General features: G+C 45.8%; 1 protein-coding gene across 1 annotated transcript in view; it reads left to right on the top strand.

Annotated features, from left to right (window-relative positions):
• The first annotated feature begins 234 nt into the window (after positions 1 to 234).
• LOC108925557 (synapsin-2-like) overlaps positions 235 to 11,834 on the top strand; it is a 35,566-nt gene continuing 23,966 nt past the window's right edge. The window contains exon 1 of the mRNA XM_018737591.2: positions 235 to 782. Coding sequence (XP_018593107.2) covers positions 418 to 782 — 365 coding nt within the window. The 5' untranslated portion in view covers positions 235 to 417. The remainder of the gene's footprint in view (positions 783 to 11,834) is intronic.

Raw genomic sequence — 11,834 nt, 5'->3', positions numbered from 1 at the left:
ACTTTGAGCAGGAGAAGAGGAGGTGGGGAGGGAGAAAGCTGATGAGCGATGCAGACGGCGAGCGAGAGAGCGGCGCATAGTAGGGAGAGCGTGAGCGAGGGAGGAGGAGGGAGGCAACAACAGGAGATCCAGCACAGAGGCAGCACTGTCAGAGCTGAGGCTCATTGGTTCGCGCGAAAGAGATTGCTGATGTCACCAAGAGGGGGTGGGCAGGGGAGCTCGGTGGAATCACCGTGGATCGGGGAGGGAACACACTTGTCTCAGGGCTGCATGGAGATCTGAGCCCATCAGCTGCGCCTTCGGAGGTGGAGTCAAGCCCCCAGATAGCGTTCGACTGCCTTCCCCCCTGCACCTGCCTCCCTTGCTGACTCCCCTCGCACCACCTGCGAGCGCTCAGCTCCCCCGCCGGCTCTAGCCATGAACTACCTGCGTCGTCGCCTGTCTGACAGCAGCTTCATTGCCAACTTGCCTGATGGATACATGACGGACCTCCAGAGACCCGACCCTCCTCCTCAGCCCCCTCCAAAACCAGCACCTGTGGGCGCAGCTCCAGCGGCGTCCGCCGCCGCCTCCGCCTCCGCTGCGTCGGAGCGAAGACCCCAACCTGCCCAACCCACCCAGCCAACCCAACCTGCCCAGTCCGCTGGAGTGGGGTTCTTCAGCTCCATCACCAACGTGGTCAAGCAAACGGCTGCCTCGGCCGGGCTGGTGGAGCAGACCGCTGTCGGTGCCTCCAAAAAGTTCAAGATCCTGCTGGTCATCGACGAGGCTCAACAGGACTGGTGAGTAATATAGTGTCCAACAAGCTCAACCAGTGTCGATATAGTGTTAACGAAAACCTCGGTGCAGCTTCTCTGGAGTTACGTTCATCTTAAGAGTGGTTGCAAGAGCATCCAGGAAGCAGTACTGGGCCCTGCTGTTATGGTGCAGGATGTGCAGAGGTATTAACCTCTTGCTGAAGCCATCACATTTATTTATTTGCTTACACACACTACTTAGAAATTGACCCATCAAGTTCGCATGTTGGGTGAATCGTACGTTCGGGCAAAATTTTGATCGAAATTAAGCCACGTTTCCCTCGTCCCCTTTCAGCTTTACAAAGCAGAGTATGAAAAATTCAGTAGCGCTTCCCTCGTGGATCAGATTTGTATGATATTGTGTACGCTGCGAATAATGTATGACGGAGACGTCTGTCAAGCGTGTTGCCAAAGAGGCGGAAACACATGCAGAGTCTGAGGAGCCGCACTCCCCTCCTGGCTGTTAGAACACCTGGGGTGTGTAAACACCCAAGCGAGGTAATCTGAACTGCACTTCGTGTGCTTTTGTAGAAGAACCAATTTTTAGGGCAAACAAAATATTTACAGCACGGAAAGATCCTCTTTTTCTGCAGCAGAGCATGTCTCCGTTGCACGTGTGATCACATAAGCAGTACTACGCTTGCTCTTTGCCTTTACCCAACATGGTAAAAATGGACGCTTTATTTCTTGTGCCCATTGTGTCTTGTTGCAGTGGCTGTCATGGCAGCAGGGGGACACAGTTTTGCTGGGAATCGTGTGGGAGGGTTGTGAAACGAAGCCATGTCGATGCCAAAGCAAGCACTTAAAAACAATTCCCACACAAGAGCGCTGGGTGAATAATTTATCAGCACTTCATAGCTGTAAGCTTTATTGAACTTATAGTGTACGTAATGAATACAGTTCATGCTTGACTTTGAAACAGAGCATAGAGTTCAGTGGATTACAGATTCTGTGCAATTAACAGATTGAGAAAATCACATACATTGAGAAAAATTAACAATTTGTTCAATCTCGCCAGCAGAAATGACAAAATTCATTACCCAGGCTGGTTCTATGTAGAAGAAAAATCTTTTTTGGAATGGGTTTACTTGACTGTCTTACTACGAAATTACTTGCATATTCCCTCATCTACCCTATTTCATTCCTCTCCGTTGTATTCCTCATTTAATAGAAGCTTTAAATTATAGAGCATCTGCTTTAGAATATGTGTTTATGTGTTGTAGAATATTTTTGGGAAGGAGGGTTGGAACAATTTTAGACAAGATGTAAGGAAAAGCTCTTAACCCCTACCACTCTGCTGTTGCTTTCACCCAAGCTGGATGTGGGACAGTAGAGTTTGGTTTATCTCTTGAGACTCATCACAGCAAAGACGCACACAAATAAGAGCCGAACCAGCGCTGTAATTCAGATAGAATGCGAGTTTTGTTCATCCATCATCCCAGCATCCTTGCACTTCCACCGCAAATAAATTAACAGTAGCAAGAAACAGCAAACCTGAAATTAGGGACAACTACATTTCTCCAGTCCTCGCAGCATCATGTGGATTTTGAAAAAGAGGGGGTAACTACTGCAGAATCCTGACTCAGCGCCACTCAACACGTTGCCATGGCAGCAGTGCCCCAAGCCCCACCCTGCACCATTAAATTGATAGGAAATTGTATTGATTCTGCTATGACCAGTGCCGTGATCATGAATGAAGAAGTAATGCGCCCCTCACAGTGACCCAGAAGCAGCTTTTCACAGGCCTGCATACGGATCTTTTGTGGTTTCCGGACAGCATGTCACATTAAATGGACACATCTTTGCCTTTGTGTCTCCTTAAAAAGGCCCATATTCCATAGCAGAAGAAGTCGGGCTTTCTCAATCAAAGGCATGCGACACTTCAGAAGTACCAGAGTGAGATACATCTAGCAGAATATGACATGGTACAAATTCTCCACTGAACGCTTCCTTCAGTCTCCACTCTCTACAAACGCTTTCCCCGAATTACACTTTCAACCATGCAAGTTAAAAATTAAAATTAAAAAACAACCATATTAAATGTGATGTCTATATATTATGTATTCTGGTATAGCACTTTTCCCTCTATCCAGCCCCTCAAAAAATTCCAAATGACTTGCCAACGTTCTCCTTACGGTTGTCGTTCTGGACCGCTCTCTACTGAGCCCACCGAAGATCTCAGGTCATAGGATGACAATTCCTGCCTCTAAACGCATTACTTTTCTTTAGTGCTTATAGTGAAGATAGCTATAAGAATAAAGTGAGCACTGGGAAGCTGTGATTTATAAAGAATTAATAAAACAGAGAAAAATGCGTAATATACATAAAGTCCCATCATATCTCGCATGGGACATCGTAGCAGAAGACCTTATAGAAGAAGATGATGATTTAGTTTTTTCCATTATGTTTCAAGGTAGTTATTGGCATTTTTTCACCATCTGAATGCCAAAAATGTATTAAAATATTGCTTTAGAATCAAACAATCGATACTGATAATTGACGTTTATTATTTTGATGCTTTATTTTAAAAAACTGATAAGAAACCAATGTCACATCAGACTTCAACTACGCAAAGCGTACACGTGCGAGGTGTAGGATGACTATTCTCGACACCTGGACAAACAAGGACAGTGTGAACGGGTTTCGCTAGTAACTCTTCCTCCTCTTTGTAGGCCTTGTAGGGATAAATTGAAAAGCCCGTTCTCAATACCCAGGGTCGAGTGGTTCTGCACCACGAAGGCAGCGGGATTAAATTCAGCAGAGAGAAGCGAAACATCACTGCGAGGGGTTGTCATCACGAACAGCAGCGGGGCGCGTGGCCTCCATTTGGCGCTCCGGGCGAAACGCACCAGCTCCTCTTTTAAGAGGATTTGATGCGCCGCATGTGGCCCTCATTTACCACGTTGGCATGCACCACCGAGTCCCCGCTCGGTTTCACTGCTTCGGATGCAGATGCCGTTGGAAAGCACAGACGCTCGACAGGCTTTGTCATTTCTGCGCTGGAAAAGACTGCAAGTTCCTGTGTCGTGATGGCACGAGGATCTTCAGCACCACTGGGCGCATCAGAGGCAGGAACAGGAGAAGGATACCAGCCCTATCTTGTTCCGGTGACGTGAAGATATCACTCGCAAGATGTTGCGTCAGCGACCACACCGCACAGACAGCAGAGTCCAGATGTGTGTTTTACCCTGTTGTTGGAAAGGAACGCTGGAAGTGCTGTCATTTTTCATCAAATTTACCATCCCCTCCTGGTAATTAGGCTCCTTCATTGCCGTGTCATATTGCATAGATGTGATAGGATGATAATTGACTTAGATGGCAGCTGAGATAACTGCGGAATGGAAAGAAAGGCAGAGTAAAAACGCACTTTAGGGATCAATCTCAATCCCAGGCAAAGTGAGATGGTCAGCATCGTTGAACTTCATTTTAAACGCCAGTTACTTTCTTGTTCCAACTCTGCTGTCAGCAGGTTGCTTTTTTTGATTTCTTTTTGCTTGTTTTACACAGTCTAAATCATCGCAGTCTTTTCTCTTCAAACGTCCTTCCATAGGAAAAGAATCCTATTATTCATTTCGAGAAAAATGGATGTTCGTGCTTAAGGTGCTCCAGAGGTGTGTGTTTATTGTTGCAGCCCCACTCCGTGAAGGTATCAAAGTTCTGTTGTGTTTTACGGATGCTGATTCCTACTATCATCGTGGTCAGACCTCATCATAGAAAGAATTGGGAGGGATGGTGGCACAGCGAGTAGCGCTGCTGTTTCACAGCACCTCGGCGGTGCGACAGGATGTGGATTTGAACCCTGCTCAGTCTGTGTGGAGTTTGCATGTTCTCCCAGTGTCTGCGTGGGTTTCTTCCAGGTGCTCTGGTTTCCTCCCACACTCCAAAGACATGCTGTTTACCCATAGTGTGTGAGTGAGAGAGAGAGTGTGTTCCACTGATGTATGGATGAGTGACCAGTGTAAGTAGTGTATCTAGCAGTGTAAATCACCTTGGTGAATAAGGTGTGTGGGCTGATAACACTACATAGAGCTCATTGGAAGTCGCTTTGGAGAAAAGCATCTGCCAAGTAAATAAATGTAAATTGATGATGCGGTGAAAGTGTAGAAACATCTTCTGTTTAGGAGTTTTGAGCAGAGGTGCCAAACCCACAGCATCTGAGAAGAGAAAGCAAATGTGCGAAATGAGGGAACTGAGAGAGAAAAGAGGTAAAGAAAGGGAGACAGTGAATTCGAATGAATGCAAGATGCAAGATAAATAGTTAGATAATTGTTGGGTCGTGAGCGAAAACAGAATTGCGTCCTACATTTCAATTATCTGCACTTTTTCGAGCCTCCTTCATTGCAAGACGATGAATGGCCCGTTTGACAATGAAGGCCATTATAACTGTTAAGAGCAAAATGTGGAGCAGTTTTTCATTTTTCCAGAAAAGTCTAATGTATCGTGACCTCAGAGGGTGTTTGAAGGATTATTAGAGTAAGAATTGACTAGCTGAGTAGTGCTGTAAGGGCAGAAGACCTGTGACACAGTGTACATACAGATATTTTTGAAGCAGGTTCTCACAACGTGGGTTCAGTTGCTGCTCAGTCTGTGTGGGGTTTGCATAATCCCCCTTTGTCTCTGTGTATTTCCTTTGGGTGCTCTGGTTTCCTCCCACCACTCAAAGACATGCAGATTAGGAGAACTGGTGACTCCAGATTGCCAATAGTGTGTGAGTGAGTGGTGTCTGTTTGGGTCCAAAGGTCACAGGCTTGAATCCCACCTCCAACTGTAGTACCTCTGAGCAGGGTACTTAGCACTAAGTGGCTCCAGTAAAATTACCCAGCTGTATAAATTGGTAAATAATTGCAAGTAGTTTGACATTGTAAGGGTCTTTGGAGAAAAGTGTTAATTAAATGTAAATGTGTGTGTGAGTGGCTACCCTGGGATTGCCTACACCATGCAGGGGGTACCCCCTCTCAGCCTTGAGCCCAATGCTTCCAGGATAGGCTCCAGATCACCATGACCCTGCTCAGGCAAAGTAGTCATTGAAAGTGGATGGTTGGATTTGAGTACCAGGTGCATGAAACGAAATTACTGGGAAGTAAGATGCTCAAGGGGAAGGGCGGTCAGAGACTGAGCTCACTGTGGCTTCCATGATTTCTTCCATTTTCTGGGCAATTTGTACATTTCACAACTGGTACAAAATGTACATTGTGTGAAATTCACGCTTTTAAAGGCTTGGCCCCTGCTACATGAAGACATTTGCAGTATATGTCTCTCCTCAAAATTAAAACAGACAATCCAGCAAAATCCTGATTTATGCATCATTAAATATGCGCAAAAGGTGTTATGTTGCATCGTTTCTTCTTGTGAAAAATTATATAACCGCTGTACAGCACAGGATGTAGTTTGAGTCAAGAGGGAAATATTATGCCTTAATAATGATGGTGATGGAGAACGAGTCGTCATGAGTACCTGAGCAAACCCAGCAAAAGTGTACAGCAGAGGGCATAGAAACACTTCTCTCCACTGGAAGAGGGATGTAGGAGTCTCCAGGGCAGCCGGTCGTCCAGTGGTTACAGCTGTTACCTTTGAACCCAAAGGTCTCAGGTTTGAGCCTTACCTGATAGACCCTGATTGACGCACCTTCTCACCCAGCTCCAGTAGTTATTCCATTGTTTACCTCTCGGAACAGCAGTGTTTCCAAATATCGAGAAGTTCTTAGAAGCAGTAGAAGTGAAGACCTATCCACAGCAGGGCTTCCAGTGAGCTGCTTCAAGAGTCAAGATGTTCTGATGGAGACAGATGTTTGAGTGTCAGCGTTCCTTCGAGGAGCAGTGTCTGTCGAAACGTTTGCCGCGCTGAAGACACCTCAGTAACATTCACCTGTCTGTTGACCTGCGCGCACAACGATGGCTGCTTCGCATTCCAGATGGCACAGTTTCAAGTGTTATACGTTTTTTCTAGTGTCTATTTAACTGTAACAGTTCAGTTACTATCACGAAAATCCTCCAAAACCATGAAAAAGTTCTGTTTTAGATTCAGTCTTCAAGCTGCTGAGACCCTGGAGCTCTTTCGCAATACTCAAGACTACTTTACCGATCGATCGCATGTCTAAACGTCCTCGTATAAATGTGAACATGTTCTTTTTACTTTGTTTTGTCTATTATAAGCCGTGTGATTTTTATTGATGAGACAGAGTGGAAGGAGACTGAGATTGGATCTGTTACCAAAAATCCTTGTGTAGTAATTCGGTAATATGGGCAGTGTTAGTTTAAAATTGAACCCTGTAGCAGTGTCACATGATAGCTGCAGCAACATTTGTTTCACCACATTGAGTCACTACTCTTTGAACGTAACTGTTCTTGTAGAGAGTGGGTGTGTATGCGGAGGCTTAGACTGTTTGTTGCTTCTTCTCTCGCCATTCTAACTATCTTAGTAAAAATGGAAAAATAACAGGCACATGCTCTTAGTACTGGGGAGGGGTCCTCTCATCATTTCCCTGTCATTGCCATGAACCCCCAGCACAAATTCTTAACCCTAACTCTAACCCTTAACCCCTAACCCTCATTCCTATCTGTATACCTAATGCTAACCCTTAACCCTTAATGCTTTACCATAACCTTAACCCTAACCCTTATTCCTGTCTCTACCCCAACCCTAACCCTAATCCTCAACTCTTAACCCCTAACCCTAACCCTTATTCCTACCTCTACTCCAACCCTAACCCTAATTCTCAACCCTTAACCCTTAACCTTAACCCTAACCCGAACCTTTATCCCTATCACTACCCCAATCCTAACCTTAACCCTAACCCCAACCCTAATCCTTATCACCACCCCAACCCTAACCCTAAATCTAACCCTAATCCTTAACCCTTTACCCCAACCCTAATCCTCAACCCCTAACCCTAATCCTGAACTCCTAACCTCTCACCCTAATCCCCAACCCTTAACCCTCTAACCCTAACCTTAACCCTAAACTTTATCCCTATCTCTACCCCAACCATAACCCTATCCCTAACTCCTAACCCTTAACCCTTAACCTTAACCCTTACCCCATATCTATCCCAAATCTAACCCTCTACCCCTAACCTCTAACCCTAACCCCTAACCCTGCACCTAGCAGAGACCATGTTTAATGGGCGTTCACCATTGCATTGACAGTAAGCCATTCGATGTTATGTAAGCCCCCGCCACCCCCACAGACGAAGGAAACAAGTGCCCTGTATCCTAATCAGAAACAAGCAGTTCATGAAAAATGGCACACTTTTATTTTTTTACTTTTAGAGGCAGTAAAACATTATTTCATTCAGGCAATGCTGTTTGAAAGATAAATCAAACTGTAGCGCAGAAAGTCATACAGTAAAGGAGTCACCATAAAATATGGCTCTTTATATGTGTTGAGTTACGGGCACCCCAGAGATTTGTACTGCGGTCTCGTAGCTTACGCTCGCATCATCTGTCTCTGCCTGAGCGCCGTCTCCCCTCTGCTCATTCGAAATGTACTTCCAATTGTGCGGTATATTTACTGTGTGTGAGGAATGAGGCTGTCAAATCCAGTCAATATGCTGAAAGGCTCTGCTTCTTACACTGGGCATTACTCTGAGTGGGATCTTTATGTCGCTTGTGTGTTTAATGGCTACCAGGTAAAACAATGTCAGATCTTGAGCTGGGATCTTCAGTATTTAACATTTCTAGTGTGGCACATTCAAATTTCATATTGGAAACAGCACATCTGCCATAAGCTGTTCTCCCTTTTCTCAGATAGTAGAAGCAGAAGAGATGAATGTTCTGCAGAAATGTACAGTCATCGCCGCTGAGCCTGATGTCTCCGACCTGACTGCTCATTATGTGATGGCTTTGACGTACTTCTTCTGAAGGGTAGAGCAGCTTTAACAGTTGCATCATCGTCTGCAGCCCATTTGCATTTTTATGGCCGCTTAATAGCATCATCACCATTATGTTTTTTGATTTTAAGGCTCCCAGTACTCCGCTTTACACTGCTCCAGGTCTTGGCGCCGCAGTGAAAAAAGTCAGCAGTGTGGAAAGAAGGTTAACGCAACCTTATGAGCTTGGTTTTAACCCTAATCCCCATCTCTACCCCAACCCTAATCCTCAACCCCTAACCCTAATCCCGAACTCCTAGCCTCTCACCCTAATCCTCAACCCTTAACCCTTTAACCCTAACCTTAACCCTAACCCTTATCCCTATCTCTACCCCAACCCTAACTCTATCCCTAGCGTATTGACTGGATTTGACAGCCTCATTCCTCACACACAGTAAATATACTGCACAATTGGAAGTACATTTCGAATGAGCAGAGGAGAGACGGCGCTCGGCACGCATCACCCAGTCTCACACGCTCACTCCTGCATAGCTCCCTCAAACTTGACACTCAGTCTTTGCTGGAGTAACCTGGTACCGTCCAGATCACAGCAGAGTCAGGGATCCAACCTGCGCGAGGCTGTAAACTCAACAGCAGGAGGTTCCAAGAAAATCCAAGACCTGTCATGCGATCTGGGTGCCTCCGCTTTAGGAAAGGCGCAAGAAAGAGAGACCTCAGCGTCTTGGCCAAGGCTCACCTGGGGAGACCGAAAGCCACACGAGGGTTTTTGATAGACTGCCGGTGCCTGTGCTTCTGCTGCACACGACACCATGCTTCAGATTTCTTCAAATATTTCATCACAGTGGTTTAAAGCCAAGTCGACATGGCGGGCTTCGGGGATGTTAGGAGACACTTTTCTTTTTGTAAATTATTCCTGTTTAATGTGAGGTGAGATGAGATGAGTAGAGTATAGACTGGAGCTTGGGAAGCACACACACACACACTTTCTGAACCGCTTGTCCCATATGGGGTCACGGGGAATCGGAGCCTACCCGGTAACACAGGGCGTAGGGCCGGAGGGGGAGGGGACACACCCAGGACAGGACACCAGTCCGTCGCAAGGCACCCCAAGCGGGACTCGAACCCCAGACCTACTGGAGAGCAGGAGCCGGTCCAATCCACTGCACCACCGCACCCCCCTGCTCGGGAAGTAATGCAAAAGAATTGAATTACTTATTTAAATATGTTCCACATCCATATGCACATTGCAGTCAAGTATCACGGGAAATATCAATTACACGGTCCAAACTGTATTTGATTTCCCTTGCTGTACGCTGTGATACGCAGGAGGGAACTTTGAGAGCTGTCCTTACCTTACCTGAGCCTTTTAGCACAAGTAACACTGTCGAGGTTCCGTTCGGACAAAATCGAGCAAGTTTTTTTTTTTGGGTGCGAGCACATCCTCCGTGTGGTGCCGATGCTCAGGACAGATCTTGACTCCACAACCTCACTGGTGCTGACAGCTGAGCTCGGGCCTCCAGGTCTGCGGTCAGCACAACTACAGTGATCCGGTCAGATGGGGTGAAATGCTCAAAAAAAGAGGGGATCCAACACTCCATAATCTACCAGCCTAAGAGAAAATATATATCAGCAACTTCAGCCTCCATGTATGATAGCGACAGCGGGCAGGAAACCTTAATGCCATGTGCCTAGATAAGCCACAAAACATTAGTCACGACGTTTGACCTGCTTGCGCCAAATGAATTTCCCCTGTAGAAAAGTACTCCGATCAAGTCGGCGCTGCTTATCCTTCGGGACGGCTTGTCTAAAAATAATCTGGCACCACAAAAGCGAGTACTGGCAGCCAGCAGCCAGTGGTGATTTGCTCATCACCGGAGCTTCTCTGTGTAATAGCTGTGGTTGGAGTCATCAGCTTTGTTCTCCACGGAGGATCCGTTGCGGCTCTGCTGTCATTTGTGGACACAGATGAAAAGAGATAATAATTCAGATTCACTGTGATCTGCTCGTCTGAGGCTAAAGCGGGTCGAAGGCACTGCAGTTGAAGTCATTATTTTTGAGCATCTCAATTGTCTTGTCTGTGTTTCTTGTAACAGCAGTAGAAAAGCATGTCTAGTACATGTTAGCTGTCCTTTTACCTTTACTCAATCGGATTAGGTTAATTTATTTTAGCAGACGCTTTTTTCCAAAGCAACTTCCAATGAACTCTATGTAGTCTTATCAGCCCACACATCTTATTCACCGTGGTGACGTACACTGCTAGATACACCATTTACAATGGATCGCTCATCCAGTGGAACACACTCTCTCTGTCACTCACACACTATGGGTGAACCCAAACAGCATGTCTTTGGGAGGAAACCAGAGCATCTAGAGGAAACCCACATAGACACAAGGAGAACATGCAAACTCCACATAGACTAAGCTGGGATCAAACCCACATCCTCTCACACCACCCAGGCACTGTGAGACAGCAGCACTATTTGCTGTGCCACCATGCTGCCCATTCTGATGCTTACAGTGTTAAGCTACCTACCCATTTATACAGGTGGGACATTTCTTTTTACAAGAGCAATTTTACAATCATTACCTTGCTCAAGGATCTTCGATCAGGAGGGGCAATTCACGCCTACGACCCTCAGATCCCAAGGCAACAGCTCTAACCACCACACTATCTAACCCTACCTGAAGTACTCGTATATAAAGGGTTTGCATTATTTTTACTGTTAATTGGCATACTTTTAAAAGGGTGAAATATCATTTTTATTACATTTTTCTTACTTTACTTAACTGCAGTATCTCTCCGTGCTCCAGTGATAGAGACAGTAAAAACTGTAGTATTTGCCAGGGCCAGCTGCTCAGAGGAGATTTTACGCTGAATGCCTGATGAGTTCAGAAAGGCACCAGAGAATAAGAGGGTAGAGTTAAAGGGGAGGAAAAGTTCAGAATTTAATGTGTTCGATTTTGCCTGGACTTTAAGATAACAGTAGGAATAATGTTTTGCCTTTGCGAGCCAGGTAAAATCCAGCAGTGCTGACGTCAGCATTACGGATCAGGTCAAATTTGGGCTCTGCTTCCGGGAGCCAGCCGTCATCTCTAGTTACAAGAAGCTCAAACAGAGAAGGCAAACGCACGGTTTTATAGCGTAAGATACCGTGGGAATGTATCTGAAACACAATAGCAAAGCAGAAATGTCAGTAACTGTAGTCATT

This window comes from Scleropages formosus, chromosome 1, assembly GCF_900964775.1.
Source record: "Scleropages formosus chromosome 1, fSclFor1.1, whole genome shotgun sequence".
In the NCBI taxonomy this organism is placed as follows: domain Eukaryota; kingdom Metazoa; phylum Chordata; class Actinopteri; order Osteoglossiformes; family Osteoglossidae; genus Scleropages; species Scleropages formosus.
The sequence above is the reverse complement of the archived record's forward strand: the minus strand, read 5'-3'. Positions and strand labels throughout refer to the sequence as shown.